The sequence below is a fragment of the Hyaena hyaena genome, unplaced genomic scaffold (assembly GCF_003009895.1).
Source record: "Hyaena hyaena isolate Hyena2069 unplaced genomic scaffold, ASM300989v1 scaffold_157, whole genome shotgun sequence".
Taxonomy (NCBI): domain Eukaryota; kingdom Metazoa; phylum Chordata; class Mammalia; order Carnivora; family Hyaenidae; genus Hyaena; species Hyaena hyaena.
The window spans coordinates 2315899-2338630 of NW_024080789.1; the positions used below are offsets into that span (position 1 = coordinate 2315899).

Below are 22732 nucleotides of genomic sequence, written 5' to 3' on the forward strand. Positions count from 1 at the left end.
CTCCTGGGATGAAGTGTCACACTCCCACAGATCGAAAATACACCACGTGTTTCCTCACTCTTTTTCTGTTCCTCGGATAGGCTCTTCCTCTCGGCCCTCTCTTGAGTCTGGTTTTGGTTCCCTCGATCCTTCAGGAACTTAGCAGATCTTCCAACAACCCCTCTGGTGACGACGTGCAGCACGGAGAGTGAGCACCTCTGGGGAGAAATCACTTCTGTGGAACACAGGCCCTGCACATCCACAGACTGATGTCTCTACTTGGTGAGCGACCAGACCAGCCAGGATCCTGCGTGCTCCCCCTGGAGCCACCCGGGTGCTCACCTCCTTCCCATTACTCACTCTTCTTCACCTTTCTCTGCCTTTGGACTTGGAGAATTACAGTGGAGACATTTAGCAGCCGCTCCCCAAGGACACACTCACATCCAGGATTCCCGCCCGCAGCTGAGGAACTCTCCTGCCTCCCCGGGGTGCCTGATGCACTTGGTAATGCGTAATGCGGCATGAGCCAAGAGGAATAACAGATTCAGGGGTCATATTTCCTCCTCGGAGTGCTCTCCAGATTAAACCTCCACGACCCCAGCATCCCTCACTTTAGATTTAGAGAGCATTTTACGCACTATGATGTATGTTAGCCTGGCTCCTGGATACAAAGACATTTGCTTTCCAAAAAGCTGGGTAAACAGCCCCTGCGAGGCTCTGTATCTGCCGTGCTTCCCACAGAAGGTTGGCTCCAGCCTGCCTCTCTCTACTGCCTGACACGTGGTCCTGCTCGTCCCTGGGCGCCTCCCTGGCCTCAGTCACAGGCCCGGTGTCCTACACCCTGCACTCCCAGGCTTGCTGTCATTCCGCGCGATGCTTTCCAGCAATTATAACAGATAACAGCGTGTGTGCTCAGGCCCCTTGAGATGGAAAGCTGCTCTGACCAGCGAGCTCTTCTTGAATGTCACCGGGGATAGGAAGTGCCCTCTGCACATTCTGTGAGCAGATCTGATTAGATCTAGAGGAAGGAAGGGCGAGGGAGGGAGCCTTCCCATCATCTTTCTCCAGCACACTGCACCGGGCAGTCTCTCTCATGGAGCCCCTAGGGGCTGAGCCCTGCTGACTGGGCGGTCGGTGCTCGCCCCCGCAGGAGGACACAGCCCCCACATGCTGACTCTGTCGGTGCCCGCGCCTGCACGGTGATGCAGCAGGAGGCTAATGGGTTTCCGTCGATTCTGCTGGGGAGGCCAGGGGGAGTGTCACAGAACGGAGGAACACAGGAGCCTTGGGTGGCTTACTGCAGACGCAGGGGCCCAGGTCCGTGTGCACGGGCACCTGCCATCAGCAGCCTGACAAGGGTGTGCGGGAGCCTTGGTCCAGACGCCTCACCGCTAGACACACGCTGGTGGAGTGGGTGTCCCACAAATTTGAATGTGTGCTCCAAGGTACCCTCCTGAACCTCAGTTTCCCTCCAGATCTCTGCTTTCATGATGAAACAGAACATTTACTATGGTGTGGCGCACGTTCCCCTCATCTCGAACGGTGGTCCTCAGTCTTAGAAGCAGCAAACCATCCCCCAGGAAGCTTATGAAGAATGCAGCTTCCTGGGTTCCCTTCTTAGAAGTCCAAAGGGGGCCTGAAAATCTGCATGTTTCCTAGTTATGCGGTGAAACTGACCCAGTGATCTCCTGGACACCCGCTAAGAGACACTAGCACAGCTCCGGTGGGCTGCTCTCATATTTCTCCTTTTTAAGATGTGTCTGTGTACACTTTTTAGTAGAGTGTGTGAAGATTGAGAACCACACTGGTGGCTTCATCAGCCCTGTTTTAGGGCGCCTTGGGGAACGTGGGGCCAGAGGGGAGATAAGATCAGGAGCCTAGCTCATCCCAGAAGAGCCCCACCTAAGTGGCCAAACACGGTACAGGCTGTCATCGTTTATAATCAGCAGCCTGCTTTCCCTGCATTTCTGCTTAAGGACGCTTGTGAGTCCGGGCAGCGTGCCAACTGGGTCATGCTGCAGGAGTCCTCCAGGGTGGAAACCTCCCCCACACCCCTCCCGGCCAGCAGGAGCCGGTGACAGAGCCGGGACGGGGAGCCCTAGGAGACACGGCCGGCTGACAGGGAGGCACCCAGGGGGAAGACTCACGGCTCGGTCCGCGGATCTTGATGGGCTTACTGCTGGTCATGGACTGGGAGCACGTCTGACACACGCATTCCTTTCCGCTGAAGGTGACCTTGTCTCCAATGGGGAAAGGCTTCCTGCAAGGGACATGAAAGAGAAATTCGACACCTCTTCTCTAGAGAGTTCCATGTCTCTTGGTGAGCTCACAGACAGCGCACGGGCTCACGGCTCGTTGGTACCACACGCAGCCTACCTTACATTATACCAAGTAAAATCAAGTGCTGTTCACAACGCCAGGCAGACTGAACCACTCGGTTGGGGGCCAGGACCAGAACAGTGGGCCATTTCGATGACTTTAACACCGGGCAAATCCTGCAACCGAGTTGAGCTTACATTTCTCATCTGTAAACGAATTGGTGAATAATTCCTCCTCGAGCTGTCCCTTCTTCTTGGTAGGACTTTTTCCAACCCAACCCCACCTATCCTCACGTATCAAGAAGATTCATTCAACTCCTCGATTCACCAAAATGTGTTCCTTTCACTATCCAGGAGGTTGAGAAGTCCACAGTTGATCTCTTCCTCAGGTCCTCAGCTCATACACGGCCTGGCTCCCTACCCAAATATAAATTGTGCATAGAGTCCCTGGCACCATCGGGCCCATTGTTCAGCTGCACTTGTGCACGAAGTCTGGGACAGGTGTCACATGGCTCTGAGTGCAGCCCCGGACACAGGCTTCCAGTGGCTGCCCCTTGCATGAGCAACGTGGGAAGCAGCGCCGGGGTGGAGTGGGGGAGCTGTGTTCTCACCTCGGCCTGGGCACTGACTTGTGGCAAAGGACATGGCATGGCCTTGGGGAGGCACTGTATCTGTATGGGGCCTGACAGAAATTTCACTTTACACCGTATGGAGCCGACTGTGCTCACCTCCACTGGGGCTGGGATTCTGGGACCCAGGGCCCAGGTTTTAAGAGACAGATGATTGAATGAATGAATCCCACTGGGTGATTTTTATTTTCTCACACCCTGTGTCATTAGTCTCTGCCAGGAACTCTAGCTGGTAACTAACAGGTAGTTATTTTATGGGGGAGAATAATTAATCTATAAATTCTGCTCCTAATTAAAAAATGCATATATTTCTTCCAAACCATGTTTCTCTTTATGACTTAATCAGAGCAGTCCATTAACTCTTAATGTATTTGTGGGCAGGGCTGAGTTTCCTTTAGGTTTTTCATCTGCTTAATGCAGTGCTTGGCATACAGCAGACCCTTAATGTACATCTGCTATGTTAACAAGTAACCAGGGATGCAGAGAGTGGGGGGAGGGGAGCTTTCCATCACCTACCAGTATCCTGAGAGGCTAGATGCTTACCATATAATGATGACAAGACTAGCAAAAGTAGGCACGATTATGTCCTGAGCTGTGGTCCCTGCAAGTAGCATCTCATTTATCTTCATGAAAACCCAACGTGATTAGGATGGTTTTGATGCCCATTTTACTGATGAAGAAGCTGAGGCCTCCAGAGGTCGGATCACTTTCCAGGGTCACCAGCCAAAATGGGTTCTGAGAGGCCAGGGTACTCGGTGGTTCCTTTGAGGACTTCTAATGGGAAATGCGAGGCTGAGCGTGGAGGCTCAGATCCTCACTCCGTCTTGGTTGCTAGACAGACTAGCGTTTTATGTTCGATCATACTCGAGAGATGGAATTCAGCCTCTAAAAGGTTTGAAAACCACCGGCCTTTCAGATCATTCCACCCAGGAGATCTTAGAAACCCAAGGGTCTGGCCTACAGCCCCGAGAGCCCCAGACCTGCCAGGGGGCTCGGGCAGAGGGTCCCATGCTCCTCTGGCCACCTGCTCACCTGCACAAGCTGCACACGAAGCACTTGGGGTGGTAGGTGCGGCCCAGGGCAGAGATGACCTCCCCGGTGATGAAGTCCCGGCAGCTGTCGCAGCGGGTGCCGTAGAGCTGCTGGTAATCCTGAGTGCAGATGTACTCCTGGTTCTTAAAGAAGAAGCCCGACTGGGCCAGGCCACAGCCACACACTGGGGGCAACAGAGAGAGAGACAAGGGCGGGCTGGGGCCAGGGAAGGTCTGCAAGCATGACAAGCATGAGGTTCTCACTGGGGACAAGGCCGGAGTCTGACTGGGTCATGAGTGGCCAGACAATGGTGGCGGACTAGACATCACTGGGCTAGTATTTCTTAAAGTATGTCCTGAAGACCTGACGCATCAGAATCAGGAGGCCGGCGGGCCTGAATCACACTCCCTGGGGCTAGGCGCCAGGTGTTTGAGTTTCAGCAAGCTCGCCAGATGCTTCTGACGCACCCTCACTCAGACCCCTGATGTGAATGAAAGTTTAGGGCTGAATTTGATACGAATCATTCAGTTCAAGTTCCCCTGGGCACTTCCCACGTGCTTGAGCCTGGGCCAGGCAAAGACAATTTTAGAACGGCGATGGGATGGCTGATTTGAAGTCTATAGCCTGCTCTCACCATAGACATAAAGAGGCGGTCTGTTCCCTGGGCAGGAATGATAAAACCTGGTCCCTGAACTATGAAGAGCCACTAATGGATGTCAAAAGATGGCCTTATGGAACATACATCGTGGGTGACCGGCGATGGGCTGGTGCAGACAGCAAGTGCTGTTCGTGGGGAGGAAAAAGGAGCAATGTCACTGAGGGAGCGATTATGGTAGACTTCCTGGAGGAGGTGGCATCTGGGTTGAACTCTGAAGGCAGACTGAGCTACCTCATGTTAAGTAGAAGTCGCAAGTGATATTTGTGTGGTGGTGGGGCTGGAGTAGGGGTGGTGTTTTCAGAGACTGGAGGGCAGTAATACAGGAAAATATTGACAGTTGGAAGAAGGCCTGAGTCTGGCTTAAGAAGCTTAGGTTTTGTGGGATATTGAGAAGCCATGGGTAGATTTTTAAAAATCTAAAAAACAAATTATTTTGAAACTCCAACCTATACAAAGGAAGAGAGAAGGTTATAATGATATCCCATCAGCCATTTGCAAAAATGACCAATTGCACTGATGGCTTCGGAACAGAAAGGCAACGTGATTTCATAAGGTGGGGTTTCCTTGTGGACAATATGAAGATGTGTAGGATCGATAATAGAAGAGCAGGTGGATATAATTATAGGTGCTTGAACAACTCAACCACGTGGGACTTCTTTCCCCCAAAGGACTTAGAAACGTGGGGAATGAGATTTCCCGCTGAGGGTTGAATTGTGAAATCAACAACTAATGGGAAGAGCAGAAAGAAGCAAAGTTTCTTCCAGGAGCTCCAATGGCTCCCAGGGCCACCAGCACTGCCGAGTGTATTGCTCCCCGGCTACAAAGCAAGGGTGGCCAGCCAGGAAGGGGCTGGCCGGCAATCAAAGGAAGGCCACTCCGGAGCCCATTTCAACCCTGTGACCAGCCCCCTTGTTCTGAGTCTGCATTCACTGAGTGATTATCTGATAGTTTGGCTTTCTATATAGTTGGCCTTTGGGAGGGACGCAGCTGGTCAGGGCAACGTGAACTAGTACAAGGGGGAATCACGGCTCTTGTTTCCATTAATAAACAGGCACTCTGATTGTATACACTGGCTTCCTGAGGACTCGGTTAGCAAGGACGAGCTTTCTCAAGCATGGTCAGTGGTGTGGAAACCAACGAGATGGAATTCCGAGCCTGTAACTGTGAGGACCTGGCCCGGACTGGGTGATACTGCCCCAGCGAACACAACTCCTTGTTAACAGGGAGAGCTGTACTGCAAGAACAGCCAGGTTAAAGACTGGAGGGACTTCTGGGCACACGGCAGAACTATTTCACAGGTGCTTGTTCAACTTGCGGGCCAGCGACAGGCAGGATGAGTGTGGAAGAGGGTGGCCCCTAATCAACAGCATGAGGGGGACAGCGCAGCACAGTGGGGGATGCAGCGGTCTGGGAGCTGAGGCATCTGGGCTCTGGGTTCGTCACTGCCACGAACTCTGTGGGTGACCATGAATGTGGTCTCTGTTCACATGCACGTAAAATGAAGAAGCAGGATTCAAAAGGGAGGTGAGCTTTTCTTCTGACACTGACATGCCGTGAGTCTAGGAGAGGGAGCCCTCCTTCAGGGCTTACCGGGTGCCCAAACATTTTAAACTCGGCGCAAGTTAGAGGCTGGAGGCAGGGGTGGTGGTTGGTGGGGGAGGGTTCACCTGCCACCAGGCTTGGAGAAAGTTCATCACATCAGACAATGTCTCCAGAGCAGGCCAGGCCAGAGCACGGGCCGTTCTGGGGTGTGCAGGTGGCGGATCAATTGACTTAATGGCTGTGGAACTAGTTAGGTCGTAGCCTACGACCTCATTGGACTCAGCTCCCGTTTTTTTCCTTCTCTTCTCTCCTTTGCTTCCCCTGCCGGCTCCACCCTCACAGCTACGTCTCCCAGTGGACAAAACCAGGAGGCCATAAGAAAACTCGGAACATTCGGTTCCTCTATTTCCCCCCAAGGAGCTGAAAGGAGGAAGTTTTTGGTAGAAAGGATGTAAAGGTTGATAAGCATCTCAGGGGGTTCCTGGAAATACAGTGGGGAACGCGGGGATGGAAGGCAAGTTGGACAGCACTGACAGCTGTGTTTGAGGTTGAGCAGAACCCAGCATTCAAATAACAGGAAAGGCCTTGGAGAGGGGCTGCAGTATGGAACTGACATGGAATTAACACACCTGGGCCAGTCGTTATTCTGTGAATCAAAAAACATCAAGTCTCTAATTTTAAAAAAAAGCAGATCATTTGGTTTGACAGTGGGGCAGGATATGAAAGCTTAGCACTGCTTTGAGAAAATCCAGAATGAATGTTCGCTATACATATAATGCCTAGAAAGAGGCCTTGCACACGGTCATAGCATGTTTCGGCGGTAACTATACTATTTTGTGGGTCCCTGGACCTTTGTCCATATTTCTGTCCTACCACTCAGAGGCTGGGTGGCTTTGAAACAGTTACCCCACCTCTCTGGGCTCTGTTGCTTCATTGGTGAAATGAAGGGGCTACGTGGTAACTGAGAACACACCCAGATCCGAGAGTCTGTCCTAGGATTCCGTTGATTTTCAACTTTTCAAATCAGACCGAGTTTTACGGAGTTTCAAAACCGAAGTATTAGAAGGGCCACTGAGGGTGATCTATTTAATATTCAAACATTTAAAAAGTGAAATATATCACACATACAGAAAACGTAGTCAATATCCACGTACAGTTTAAAGAAGAAGAATAAAATAACACTCCCAGGCAGCTGCTACCAAATCAGGAACTAGAACGCTACCTTGGAAGCCTGTTTGCATCTCCCGAAAGCACTCCCTTGCCATGTGGTCCCTAATTGTGTGTTGGTCCTTCTGCTTTTACCACCTCCGGTGTATCCACGAATCATGCTTTGTTTAGTTTTGCCTTCTTGGGACTTTATCTTGATGGAACCATACTGCATTTAGTCTTCTGTGCATGCGTCATACTTTGAGGATTGTGTTTTTGAGATTCATCCACGTCGATGCATGTAACTGCAGTTTTCCTTTCACTGCTGTGCTGTGTCCCATTGTCTGCCCCATGACTGATCTGCTTTACTGCTGAAGGACATTTGAGCTCCTTGCAGTTTTGTTTGGTTTTTTTGAAATGTTGCTTTGAAAATTCTTGTATTTGCAAGGTGACGCCTTACTGTTTTCCAAAGAGTTTGTCCCATTTACATTCCCACCAGCACTTGCCACCGATCCATAATGTCACTGAAAGCTGCTAATGTGTAGTCAACATGGTAGCTACAAAATGACATCTTATTGTGACTTTAAATTTCCTTTTTCTGATTCTTAACCAAACTGAGAATTTTATGGGTTTTTATAAATTTCATTTATTTATTTTTTGAGAGACAGAGAGAACGAGTGACAGGGGGAGGGGCAGAGAGAGCGGGGAGGGAGAGAATCCCTAGCAAGCTCCTCCCTGTCAGCACAGAGCCCGATGCAGGGCTCGAACTCACGAACCGTGAGGTCATGACCTGAGCTGAAATCAAGTCGGACGCTTAACTGACTGAGTCAGCCAGGTGCCCCAAGAATCTTATTACATGTTTATGGGCCATTTGTGTTTCCAAGGTTCGTCCACGTGGAGAACGCATCAGGATTTCATTCTTTTGTATTGCTGTATGACATTGCACTACATTTTATTTATCCATTCATTGGTTGCTGGATATTTGAATTGTTTCCAGTTTTTGACTTTATGAATAATACTGCTATGAACATTCATGCACAAGTTTTTGTGTGGCATTTATTTCTCTTGAGCATATATCTTATGAATTGGACCCTGTTAAGTCACATGGTCACTCTACATTAAACCCCTAGAGAAACCGCAAGACTTTTCCACTGCAGCTACACATTTTGCATTCCTACCAGCAATGGATGAGGGTTCTGATTTCTCCACATTCTTGCCAACACTTGTATCATCTGTCTTCTTGAACACCGCCATTCCAGTGGGTGTGATGTGTGTCTCCTTGTGGTTTGATGTGCATTTCTCAGATGACGAATGACACTGAGCACTTTTCCATGTGTTTACTGAACACTTATAGAACTTTGGAGAAACCTGTATCTGAATACAGGTTGCCCATCTTGAAATTAGATCATTTGTCCTTTTCTTAGTAAGTTGTAAGAATCCTTTATATAGTTTGGATGTGAGTCCTTTACCAGATGAATGATTTGCAAATTTCCTCTCCCATTTAGTGGGCTGACTTTTTACATGGCTGATGGTATATTTGGAAGCACAAGAGTGTTTAATTTTGATGACATCTAACCCATCATCACAGCCAAGAAGCCTTTGCCTAATGCAGGGTTGCAAAGACTTACTCTTATATTTTCTCCTAAGGGTTTTATAGTCTTAGCTCTTACACGTAGGTTTTTGACTTTTTGGGGGCTAATTTTTGTGTATGGTGTGAGGAGGGGGTCCATCGTCACTTTTGTGTGTGTTTTTCTTCGGGTACGTATATCCAGTTTTCCTACCATCATTTGTTGAAGACTATTCTTTCCTTATAGAATTGTCTTGATGGCCTCATTGAAAATCTGTTGACCTTAAATCTAATGGCTTATTTCTGCTCTCTCAGTTCTATTGATCTATATGTCTATCCATGTGCTAATACCACGTTGTCTTATTTTTTACTGCTTTGTAGTAAGTTTTACAAGTGGGAAGTTTGAGTCGTCCAGCTTTGTTCCTTTTGGGGATTGCTTCGGCTATTCTACATCTCCTGTAATTCCATACGGATTGTCCGATCAGCTTGTCAATTTCTTTAAAGACGCTAGCTGGGATTTCGATGGGGATTGTACTTGTTATGAACTGAATAGTGTCCTCCTCCAGTTTTATATTTTGAGGCCCTAACCCCCAGTGGGTAGGGGGTCTTGAGGAGATAATTAGGTTTAGATGAGGTCATGAAGGTGGGACCCCGAATATGAAATTAGTGTCTTTATTACACGAGATGCCAGACATCTCTTTGTCTGACACGTGAGGACACAGTAAGAAGGTGGCTGTCTGTGGTCCAAGCAGGGAGCTCTTACCAGAACCCAACACGTTGGCACCTTGATATTGGATTTCTAGCCTCTGGAACTGTGAGACAATAAATTTGTGTTGGTTAAGCCACTCAATCTATGGTATCTTGTTGGGGATAAATACTGATTACGTAAGCTGACGAAGAGAGCATCAAATCCATAGATCCATAGCATCAAATCTACAGATCAATCTGAAGAACACTGCCACTTAACAATATTAAGACTTCTGATCCATGAACATGAGATTTCTTTTCATTTATATAGGTCTTTTAAAATATCTCGTCACTGTCAGAGTATACATTTTATACTTAAGTTTCTTCCTGTATATGTTATCTTTTATATGACTGTAAATGGAATTGTTTTCTCAATTTTATTTTCAGATTGCTCATTGCAAGCGTATATAGACAAAGAATTGATTTTGGTATTGATCTTTGACCCTGCACCCTTGATGAACTTTGTTATTTCTAATGGGTTTTTAGTGCATTCCTTAGGATGTGCTATATGAAGATCATGTCACGTGAAAACAGAAATAATCTTACATTTTCTTTTACAATCCAGATGCCTTTTATTTTATTTTCTTGTATAACTGACCCCCTATGAACCTAGAGCAAAAGGCTGAATGGGAGTAGTGAGAGCAAACATTCTGTTCTTACTTTTTTTTTGGTTTGTTTGTTTTGTTTTTAAAATTTTTAAATGTTTATTTAGTTTTGAGAGAGAAACACAGAGTGTGAGTGGGGGAGGGTCAGAGAGAGAGGGAGACACAGAATCTAAAGCAGGCTCCAGGCTCTAGGCTGTTGGCACAGAGCCCGACACAGGGCTTGAACCCACGAACTGTGAGATCATGACTTGAGCTGAAGTTGGATGCTTAACTGACTGAACCACCCAGGTACCCCTGTTCTTACTTTTGATTTTACGGGCAGGCAGGCAGTCTTTCACCATTAAGTATGATATTAGCTATGAGTTTGACTTTGTTCTTGAAAGATCCTTTTGCTGAATACACAATTCTATAGAGTTACTCCTTTCAGTACGTATACAGGTATTATCCCACTATTCTCTGGTTCTCTAGTTGCTACTAACATGTCAGTTGTCAGTCTATTTACCATTCATATGTGGATGGTCTGTTTCTTCTCTCTGGATGTTTTTAAGATAGTCTTTTGTTTTTGGTAATCTGCAGTTCATTCTGATGATGTAAGTATTTTCTATTTTTCTACCGAGATTTATTAGGTTTCTGGATCCAAGGGTTCGCATCTTTGAACAGTTCTAGAAAATTGAGAGCTGTCTTGTCTCCAAATACTGTCTTCCCACTCATGGATCCTGTTACGTATCTCTAGAACTCTGACTGGATATATGTCAAATCTTTTCACTATTTTTTCCACGTATAAACTTCTCTTTTATTTTTACCACCTTCTTATACTTCTGGGCTATAGTATATACCTTTTTCTTGGCTAAATCTTATAGTTTACTAATTCTCTCCAGCAATATCGAGTCTGCTATCCAAGCCGTACATTAACTTTCTAATTTCAAATATTATATATTTTTAAGTTTTGTTTCTTTTTTAAATCTGTTGTGCTATTTGTTACAATGTGTTGTTTCTTGCTCATTTTTTATCGCTCTTCTTCCTTATTTAAACGTATTGAATGTAGTCATTACATAATGTCAAAAAATACCAATTTATGAAGTCTTTAAGGTCTCGATTCTCCTTTACATTGCTTTTGCTGACAATTAGGCCATTATGATTGCAATGAGTTACTCATTTTGTTTATAATGTTATCTCTGGGAGTTCTTCGAGGTCTGGAGTAAAGCTGAGTTCCTCCAAAGAGGAATATCATCTGCTTCTGCCATTTACCAAGTGTAGGACCACTTTCTTTTAAATTCTTGGGGTGCCTGGGTGACTTAGTCAGTTACGTGTCCTACTTCAGCTCAGGTCATGATCTTGCCATTCCCAGTTAGAGCTCTGCATCAGGCTCTGTGCTGACAGCAGAGATTCTGTGTCTTCCTCTCTCTCTGTGTGTGTTTCAGATTCTGTGTCTTTCTCTCTCTCTCTCTCTGTCCCTCCCTGACTCGTGTCTGTCTCTCTCCCTCTCAAAAACAAGCATTAAAAAATTTTAAAAACATTTAAATTTTGTTACACCTTTTTAAAATTTATGCCAGATATATAGCATGAATATAGAACATGATTCCATGTTAAAGGTGGATTACGGAGAGACATTTTGATAAAAGTTTTAGTCTCCTCTACCCAGTACCAAAGTTGGCACCGACAAGTTTCATTGTCTCCAGTCTTCATTCTCCAGTTTATTTCTCATCCATCCATACATTGAGAGTAAGATTTTCATAGGGTGGTGGGGCACCTGGGTGGCTCAGTCGGTTAAGTGTCCGACTTCAGCTCAGGTCATGATCTCACAGTTTGTGGGTTCAAGCCCCGCGTCGGGCTCTGTGCTGACAGCTAGCTCAGAGCCTGAAGCCTGTTTCAGATTCTGTGTCTCCCTCTCTCTCTGACCCTCCCCTGTTCATGCTGTCTCTCTCTCTCAGAAATAAATAAAACATTAAAAAAAAAAGATTTTCATAGGGGGAAATCTCAGCTTTACATAGAGGTCTCCTATTAGATTTCCACTCATCCCAGGCTCTAACCTCTATCTCTCTGTAGTCCATACAGCCATCAAGGCAAAAGCTCAAGGTCTCCAAGGCTTAGAGGCTTACACCTGGCATTGGCACTCACACCAGGACTTCTGCTTTTATTTTTGTTTTTCACCGGCAGCTTCTTTCCTTTCATGTCAGCACAGTAGTGCAGGGTAAAAGAGTTGTCAGAAAAAATTCGTAGAGATTTTAACCTTTTTCAACTGAGGCTATTTAGGGTAACTAGTCTCTATAACTGGCTATTGCTGGAAACAAAACTCCTCTCTTTTGTTTCACTTCTAAGCAAGTGGACATTGAAAATAGAAAAGTAAATCTATTGTTTTCCTTAAAATCTCCATGAAAAGAGATTCTATAACATCCCTGTGGTTGATTGTCAAAACGACCAAATTCTTCCTTTCTCTGCACTCGTACCTTTGAAATCTGCAAATCCTCCCACAAAAGGCAAAATTCATTTCCCTATGATCTTAAATCTGTGTTGGTCATTTGACTTGTTTTGGCCATGACATTAGCAAGCATGACAGACGCCGAGGCTCGAACAGGGCTTGCTTCTCTAAGCTTGCTCTCCTGTGCTAGAACTCTGAGCCCCATGCAAATGAGTCCGAGCCAGGCTCTGCTGGAGGACAGAAGCCATATGCAGGCACCCCACTCAATGGCCTGCCAACCACTGCCACTGATGCACTGATTTCACCACGATGAGGCAAGGGGAGGTACAAAGCGTGGGCACAGAACTGTCCCGCCAACCCAGAGAATCATGAGCTAAATAAAAAATTACTTTAAGCTAGTAAATTTTGGGGTAAGCAAACGGTAACTAATATACTTGCTTAAGAATGTAACTGCACCGTCCTAGCTCAAACCCCCCGAGAACAATTTTATCATCGTCACCCTCTGTCCTGCCTCAGTTTCTAGGGGATGTCACAATGGTCACTCACCAAGACACTTTTGCAGGTCAGCTTGCACTAAAGGGGTCTGCCAATTCTCAATATAGAATTTAAATTGCATCAATTAAAATAGAGTCCATAGATGCGTCGATAAAAAAAATGAGGGCATATGAATATGTTTATTTGCTCAGTGCAGCATCCAGTTAGATCCCGAGGAAGAAATCTGTTGAGAAAATCCATTTGCCATCGAGAAAAATGGCAAGGGAAGTCAATCTCAGACACGAGAGACTGGGGTTGGAAGCAGTTACGAAAATGAAAAGATCCGAGGTTTCAATTGACCTTAAATTCAGTCCATGTCGATGGTGTGAAATGGTTCCTCGGGAGGTCAGTTCATCATCAGTGATGTTCACAGAAATGTTGCCCTCGCTGTAGTTGACAGACCTTGAGAGCCATGGTCTATTCTGGGCGCTGTGCTTTTCGAATGATACTGACAAACCAGAAAGGCTCAAGGAGGAAGACTCCAGGATGATGATACAAGCTGGAATCGTTTCAGATGAGGCTCAGTGTAAGGATCTGCAGTGTAATCGGGCATGGGGAGCCCTGGCTGCTGCAAGTGTGTGAATAGCAGTCACAGTTGGAAAGCAAACACGAAGTGCTCCTCAGACTGCCTGAGGACAAATCTAGACCCAACGGATAGAAGTTACCCATTCGAGCTCAAACATTTTCTAAACTCACAGGGCAGTCCAACCTCAGATTGGCTGCTCTGTGGAACAGGAAGCCTGGATGAGGAGTTCAAGAAGTCGAGGCTGGGGAGGCGTCCGTCAGGGACAGCGGGGAAGGGAGCGTTACCCTGCTTGGGCCAGAGGCCTCTCCAGGCTCTGTCAGCGGAGGCCCTTTTCCTTCCTGCTGTTGGTTATCCTGCTTCTTTAGGAATGTATAGATCCTAAGAGCTCAGAAGTAACCCAGCCTCCGTCTTCTCCCAAATTACAGACCTTAGTGGAGTCCTAATGGACTTCTCCTTTGTTCAACTTAGCCTTTGAGGATGGCCACACGGTCACAGGACAGGTGCTCACCTCAGAGCCATGCTGAATTTTAGCCAGGACAGCTTACTCCTTCATTCGCTCTCAGATTGATTTTTACGCACGAGACAGGCGTCTTTCCAGATCTGTACGTTAAGCTTCAAGGATTGCTTTTTTCATTCCAGGTCAGCACTGCCACTCTGAGGTCACCAGGTTCCCTCTCTCCCCCACGACCCAACTCTTCTGTCCCTCTTCCCTCCACACTGCCTACGGGAGAGTTCCTATAACAGGCTAAGGGAAGTTTTTCGGGGCGTGTACAGGTATCTCAGCGGCCTGTGTTTGTTCTGCCTGCCCCTGAGGCATGTCCTGGGGGTGAACCAGGGTCCGCAATCTGACAAGGGAGCGAGGAATCTGGGTCTCTTACCTTGACAGGTGAAGCATCTGATGTGGAAGTGGTTATTGTGGACACGAACCACTTCCCCTTTGCAGGTGTCTCCACATCGGTAGCACTGGATGACATTGGAGCTGCCTCGGGGATTGTAAGGAGTCTGCTGATAAGGAACTATAGGAAGAAGCAAAAAGATCACCATCCAGAAGGCCTGTGCTCTTTAAAAACTCTGCTATAAGACATTAGCATAATCTTAACTGGGAAAAAAAAGCAGAAAGGGAAGTCATTAGCCAAGTACCTTCAATACATCACCAGGGCAGCACATGCCAGCTCAGGCATCGTGAGGAGGTGCGTGGCACTGAGATGAGACTCCATAAATCTCCTTAAGCAGAGATTTAAGGCAGGCAGAGACATAAGAGTGAGCATACCCTTTCCTTGCAATAATAGTGGCCAAACTCATGGAAGAAGAAAAGTAAAAGAGGAAGTCGAGTACTTCAAGGTAGATGATCCAGAAATAGCATTTCTCGGTGATTTCTGGATCGAGACCAGCCCCCACGCTTCTCAAAGAGAATTTGGGTCTTGCAGTTGACATGGGTCTCAAAGAAATGGGCGGCTGACCCTGCCTCCCTCAGGACTTTGAGTGAAGGAAGAGACACCCTCTCACTGGGCCTCTTGTCTTGACATCTGTAAAATGCGGGTGGTCAGTGGTAGCACAGACTTTGTATAACAAAGAGGCCTAAAGGAGAGGCACTCTAGTTTGGAAGGAGGTTGATGAGGGGACTCCTCTTACAGCTGCCTGTGAGCGTCAGTTTCCATAACACTGAGTAAATGTCAAAAGTATATAATTAAGAAAAAGGATCTGGTAGAGATGACGAAGGGGCTGAAGTCCCCGGAGGTTGGGCGTTTGACGATACTATAGAGCTCTGCTAGCCTATGTGTCTATTTCCTCTTGCTCAGACTGTCTCATGGCCACTTTTCTAGATCTCCTGTCCCTGAGATATACTTTGCTTAACCATTCTAAAATCTGGTCATCTGATGAGAGTACTTTTTTTGTTCATTTGTTCTAAGCACCTGCTTCATTCAGGGTTAGAAGGGATATTGACAGCTGTCTGGTCCACTCATTATGTATAAGCTGTTGAGACGGCTTTGCCAATGAGGAACCAAATCTCTCTTGTAGAAAGCTCCTGGGGGACTGCGAGAGAATTCCTCAATTCCCTAATTCTCAACGTTGAAGCCACAGTGCAAAATTGTTTGCTCATATCTTATTAGGAGAAGGCTCCCTCTTATCCTGGCTATAAATATGACCACCTGATTGGAGGGGAATTGATGTCTATCATTTAGTCATATAGATTTATTGCCCACATTTTGAATACGCATATTATAAATCACACAAACCTTGTACTGAAAAGGAACTTAGGGATCACTTGATTCAGGGCTTCCCAACCTAGTGCAGTAGTTGTTAATGGCTATTGGCTGAAATCTGAATCTTTTATTCTAGGCACATGAAGGCTGGAGCATGGTGTCTTGCTTGATAATGACATGTGAATGGAAATTGTGTGTGTTGCTTTGGAAGCCCCATGAGCCAGGTTTTGCTTTTTCCATAGCCCAGCAACCAGCAACACCCCAGATGGTGTGCAGGATGCATCAGGTTGGGTCCCTGCCTGGGGAGTCATGGAGCAGAACTCCAAGGCTAGCCCAGGACGAACACTGATTGTGAGTAAGGAGGGATCTTTGTTGTCATAGCCTTGTTACTGCAGCATATCCTGACGGATGCACCTGGGATCTAGTATTTCCAATTAACTATAAGATTTGGTGCTATGTACATTATCCTACAGCTTCCTCCAGATTCTCAAAGATGATCTTCATAACTGATCTCATCCGTCTTCTTCCTTTTGAAGAGAAGACACAGGAAAGCAGGACTTTCAATTCTCGTTCACTTACAGGTATCCTGAATTCCCAGTGCACCTTGGGCAAAAAACTGGTTGCTTAGCCCTGAATGTGTTGCCTCAGACAAGTTTGCTATCTGAGGTGGGAGAATATTCTTCTCACTACCTTTTTCTCAAGTTCATGCTCCTTATCCAACTCTTTTCCTGTCTTAAATTTAAGACAAAAATTAAGTGAGTTAACTGGTTAACTAAATCATTAATTAACTCATTAAATGGGTTAATAGGCGTCCAGCATTTCAAAAAGCACATGAGGTGCTCCACAAATGGTCGCTTGTACCCTGATCGGCACACCATCCCCACAGCTCAGAACAATCCTTCCCCACCCCCAGAACGTCCATACACATCCATCCTGTCTCCTTTACTTCTTTCTCTGATTCTTGTACACCATCCCTGGAAAATATTCCACTCTCCCCTCTCCCACCAATTTGTGAAAACAAAAAAATGTAGATCCTGTTTATTTGAGCAGTGAAGTGACCCACCATTGTTGAGGGAAACAAACCTGTGAGTCTGAAAATCAAGTAAGACCTAACAGAATAATCATCACCAACAAGGAAGAGAGGTCTTAACAGTAGCCAAAAGTCCCTCCAATTTTCAGCTACCTCTTCTAATTTAACCTGCTTTATTGCTCAAGAACCCACTTCCAAGATCAATTAGATTTTTCCCTGATTTGATTTTCTGGGAAAATTTATGCGTGATCATGTCTTCAGTCAAAACTCAGTCTTTGAACCACTCAGATAAAAAGGCGTAAAATCAGAGTGAGGGGATGGATTGAGAAAGTGGGTTTTTTGGCAGGGGGCGGGGTGCAGGGCAGGCAGGATGGGCATAGTTACCAGTGGGTTCCCCCAGCCCTAACTCTGCCGCTTCCCTCAGGATGAGGGTGCCACTTTGGTGATGCTGACAGGCTAGAAACCCACAAATGTTTGATGTTTGTAAATAATCCCACAAATAGAAATGCAGGCATCGCGGGCGTGAATTCTTCCAGACTGCTGATGTAAATAAACTGTGACTAGAAAAGGGCAGCGGTGTAGCAGGATTTGATCTTCAAGACGTGTGAAGATCTTTCCTTATCTAGATAGTGCCCGCAGGGACTCTAGGGGTCAAGGGAGGCTATGCTGAGATAGGCCATATCTGCTCCTGCCCAGAAAGGGACCTCATTTCCAACAAGATTTTTGTATCCTCGGGTAATGAAATCAACAACTTAATCTAACATGATTCTGTGTACGTAGGTGTGTATGGTCATTTCTTCCCACCAATCTACACCCCTCCAAAAAAAAAAAAAACCACATTAAAATTTTATTTTCTGCTGGTTATTCTTTCCACCAATTTTTATCTCAGAAAGTACTACAAATCAGTCACATGATTTAAAACATTTATCTTACGGGAAAATGTCCCTTGAATTCCGAATCGACTCATACCTGAATTTTGGAACTGCCTATCCTTGGGAGCAATGTTTTAGAGCAGCCATGAGCCTCAAATGACATTAGCTCTGCTCGCTGGTGAAATAATCCATGAAGTTCCCAGTTTAGACATATGGATCATGAGATATGTTTCTAAAATGCGTGCAGGGAATCTCTGGCTTCTGTTTAATGTTATTTGGCCAATAAAGGGCACCTATGAGAGACATTCTCCCTGCCTGGTCTGTAAGCAGGGCTGTCCAGTAGATTTCTGAGTACGGAACCGTTCTATATTTATACCGTCCAATATAATAACTACTAGCCATATGTGAGTGTTGGGTACTTGAAATGTGGCTCGCGTGACTGAGGTACTGAATTTTTAATTTTATTTCATTTTAATTAATATAAATTTACATTTAAGCAGCCACATGCAGCCAGCAGTACCATTATTGGACATACGGCTTTATAGATCCACAAACGGGACACCAGGCAATGAGGATGGGGAGGAAAAGAAACGAAATCTAGTTGAATCCTATTTACATAAAAAGAACATTTATATAAAAAGAACACGCACCAATTAATTCAGGAATACCGCCTTAGACTCAAATTATTCCTTTTCACCCTTGAAGAGCGTTAAAGTTGTACATAAAAGCGGTTCGCAATAGGAGCCAATGACGTACACACATTCACCCATCCTGCGTTTCATCTGGAAACAAAATCTTCTGTGCAGTGAAATCAATACCATTGTTTTCTAAATCACCATTTTTCAGGCACTGCGAGACTGAACAATCTTGATTTTTCCAAGAACGGAAGCAAAGAAGTCAATTGGCAAAGGCTGTCAGAATAATTTTTTATGACAGCAAATCAGCTGGTCAATGCCTTCGAGATGAAAAACGAAGGGTCTGGAATATGAAGCATTCTTTTACATGCATAGCAAATCTGTAGCTCGACGGGAAAATACAACTTAATTCCGTGACTCAGTTTGCACGTGAAGCTCTTCCCAAATGTGACAAAGATAATTTAAAAGTGTTGGAGCAAACAGCACATCGGGAGGGGAGGGGCGGCCGGCCTCCTGGCAAGTTTCAAGGAGCCTGTGAGTTGAACAAGCAGAGCCTCCAATTTCTCCATCGGGCTTTTTTCCCTAGCTTTTTCTCCCTCCCTCTGGCCGTCCTTTACTTTATTTTAGGTGCCTCTCACTCATAGATAGTGCGAGGTGGCCTGAGTTCCGATTCCCTCTCCACTCCTACCTGGTTCTGCCATTTTGGACAAATCCTCCCTCTGTCCTCACTGGGAGCCTGGACACAATGATTTACAAGACTCTCTCCAGTTAAAGGCTAGGTCTGGCTCTGTGTGTCCCTTTCTGTGCTTCCTTCTCCTCCCACCCCTCCCTTCTGTCCATTAACTGGTCTTGACTTTTCAACGAGACCGTGTTGTCTGTCACTACATGAGTCTCCTTTGAGAGCAGATAATGGTGTGACTGCCCTCTCCCAAACAGTGCGACTTAAGTTGTGTTCTCCTTCCTGATGCGGTACCTGCACAATTTGCCTTCCTCCCCTGAGGGTTGCCTGACCTTGTTGATAACAACATCCCTACATTCTCTTTAAAAGGCAGGGGCACCTATGCTATCCTGGGGTAGAATGAAAAGAGTGACAAAACTGACTTGGAGGCAGTACAACTGTGAATCACTGGCTGGGAGTGTAATAAAAACAGCGAAGCTTCTGGGTGAATGGTGTAACATGGAGCAGGGAATCAACCGGTTCGAAAATGCGCTTGCAACCGCCCCGGGGCCCAGGAAAATAACAGACTGCAGGAACTGTCACACATCAACTCCCCACGGCCTCATTAGGGCCCGAAGCACCCGCGGTGTGTTCACAGGTATTTCCTAAATACTGAGCAAGAGCCCCGACTGTGGATTCAGACACTTCACGGGTAGAAAGCAGGCTGCCTGAAAGCATAGGGTGAGGTCTGTATAGAAAAGTATCTGGCGCGGGGCGCCTGGGTGGCTTAGTCGGTCAAGCGTCCGAGTTTCGCTTAGGTCATGATCTCGCGGTTCGTGGGTTCGAGCCCTGCATTGGGCTCTGTGCTGACTGCCAGCTCAGAGCCTGGAGCCAATTTCAGAGTCTGTATCTCCCTCTCTCTCTGACCCTCCCCTGCTCACGTTGTCTCTCTCTCTCTCTCCTAGAAATAAATAAAAACATATATATATAAAAAAGAAAAGTATCTGGCGCTTCACAACACATTCAACACACTCAACAAATGGAGCCTTCAATTTAACATTGGAGTTGCATCAGCACTTGCAGCCCGGACCCCGTTTCCTGGGGTGAGGCCCAGAGACACAGGGTCCTTGCATTGAGGCACAGAGGTTACGGGCATCAGGAAGGCTGAGTTTGTCTTCTAGCCCTGCTGCGCACCAGCCGTGTGACCTTGAACATGTTAAGTGCGTGACATCTGTCTCAGTTTGCCCTTTTCTAAAGTGGGGATAACTCAGGTCCTCAGTGAGTATTAAATCACCTCAATTACATGAAAGTGCTTAGTACATTGCTTGCCATGTACCTTGGGCTTGATAAATATGAGCAATAATTAATATTAAAAGATCTGTGAAGCCACGTACTCCCATCTCCGACTCAGTGTAGGACCTCTTTCCGAACGGCCCCTGCCACTTGCCACCGAGTTGGGTTTGAACACTGTCCAATCCATTTGGGGACCAGTCCAACCTTGGCAAAGTTTTTCTGGTTTTCCCTCCTTCCCTGCGGACTGTCAGGAAGGGAGGCCCCGGCTGTGGCCTGTTCGCCACCTCAGAGCAACCTCTTCCTTCTCCCCGCATCCCCGAGCTGTGTCTCCCGGGTTTCCGTGGGCTGCAGAGGTGGGTGGCTGCCACGCTTCTCACGTAGCCCGAGGAGGAATGTGTGAATTGGGTGTTTCCTGTTGTGGGAACAGAGGCTACGATCTGCGTTCTCCTGGGCGGCACATGGGCCGTTCCCAGGGGGACGGGTCAGCATGTCAGCTGTGTGTGCATGCTCAGAATCGTGAGTGACTTGCTTCCTGAAAACCCTGTACGGAGACGGGGAGGGCTGCTGTCCGTAGCACCTAAGGGCCATGCGTGTGCCCCTCATGGTGTCCTTACATCTGTGTTCATCGTGTGAATCCCGGGGGCCAGTCAGAGAAGAAAAGGCCTGGAGGTGACCTAATACACTAGATGGTGAGCTGCATGAAGGCAGGGGTCACGTGTGCCTTGTTGGCCACTGTGCTAATCATGCCACGTGTGTGAGTGCTCAATAAGCATTTGATGGCTCAATTAAAGCGCGGATAAAAGGAGTCCGCGGTTTCATTTAACAAAAGAGAAGGCTGAGACCCAGAGGGAGGGGAGAGAAGTCAGGCTGGCTTGCCTCAGTGTCTGAGGGCGTGTGTTCTCTGATGACAGCATAAGAGAGGCAGCCTGGCCCCAGGGTCACAGAAAGGCGGAGGAGAGTGTCCACAGAGGAGGGAATGTCCACACATGTGGAGTCCTGCTGAGGCTTAGCACTAGCATAGGTGGGCTGGGCCGGGGGGCGGTCAGTGGTCCAAGATGCGGAAGCCTAAGGGGAGAGCTCGGAATGAAGCCACACATGAAGGCACGGCAGGGCAGAATGCCCAAGGAAAGGCCTGGAAGGACAGAGGACAGTAGAGAGCGGTTACTCTGTCAGAAACTGTGCTCAGCCATGCGACTCTGCCACCTCACTGAGTTTTCAAGTTCAAGAGGGGGGACCTTATTAATACCCTTATTTTACAGGAGAGGAAAGTGAGGCCCGAAGAGCGGAGGAGGTCACTTGCCCAAGGCCACACTGTAGTACGGCAGAAGCAGGACCTGAACCCGGGCAGTTGTCACCACGATGCTTTATGCCTGCCATGCAGAAATGCCAACGCTGGTCCCCTCTGGGGAGGGCGTGGGCCTCGGGGCGGCTGCAGAGGGTACCTAATTGTTCACCGGACAGCAATCACCCATCCCTTCTCCAGCTGACCTCACATGTGTCCATAAACTTCACACAGATTTAAGAATAATGTTTGGAGGCTAAAGACCAGGAAAGCGGGCACAGTGATTCAGCATCTGTGGCCCAGGATGAAGGCGTGATGGCCGCCCCCTCCCCGCCCCCACAGCGAGCGGGAGGCAGCCCTGAGCCACTTTCCCAACGCCCGACAGGTGTGCGTGTTGGGTCCCTCTGAGAGGCAGGCTCTGCAGGTGCCGGCAGCTGTCACAGAGCAGAGGCGGGGCGCTCTGGGAACCCCTCGGTCCCCGCCAGATGGCCCGGCCTGGGCCCGCTTTCCCATGTCAGCAAGGCGGTAACACGGTCTGTCACCCCAAGGCGACATCGTAAAGCCTTTGCTGCAACAGAAACTCTTCCTCGGCCTCCGTGTGCCAGGCTCGCCAGCGTGTTCCATGGTCCTGGCGGGTAGCTGGCGACATGGCCGTGTCCCCTTCTTCACAAGGATGTTGTCAGGACATGTGTCAGAACGGCACGCTCTTGGCCAGGCCGGCTGCTCATGCCTGACAGGCCAGCTGCCACGCCAGGGCTCCAGCAGCAAGGGTCTGCCTACGCCCCAGGGGCTCTTTACCACAGTGAGGCGCCAGGCGAGGAGCCCGGACCTGCAGTCCACAGCTGGAGTGATGTAAAAGTCTTCACGTGTTGGTGAAGCCACTTGATAAAATGAGAACTGTGGATTTTTATTGATTTGGTAAATTCGGAAAGCTGGCCCAGGTGCAATATCATAGAATTAACTTTCCACTCACTTCTAGGTAAATCTTATGATTATGAAAGAAAGAAAGAAAGAAAGAAAGAAAGAAAGAAAGAAAGAAAGAAAGAAAGAAAAGAA

At 47.2% G+C, this 22732-nt stretch overlaps 1 protein-coding gene across 4 annotated transcripts in view; it reads right to left on the reverse strand.

The window, feature by feature from the left end:
• The window catches only part of ABLIM3 (actin binding LIM protein family member 3), a 109708-nt gene that overhangs the window by 52585 nt on the left and 34391 nt on the right, over window positions 1-22732 (reverse strand). For all 4 annotated transcript variants that reach the window (XM_039239451.1, XM_039239452.1, XM_039239450.1 and 1 more), the window contains exons 3-5: window positions 14581-14718; window positions 3959-4142; window positions 2127-2239 (exon numbers count right to left, since the gene is read on the reverse strand). In XM_039239451.1, coding sequence (XP_039095382.1) covers window positions 2127-2239; window positions 3959-4142; window positions 14581-14718 — 435 coding nt within the window. The remainder of the gene's footprint in view (window positions 1-2126; window positions 2240-3958; window positions 4143-14580; window positions 14719-22732) is intronic.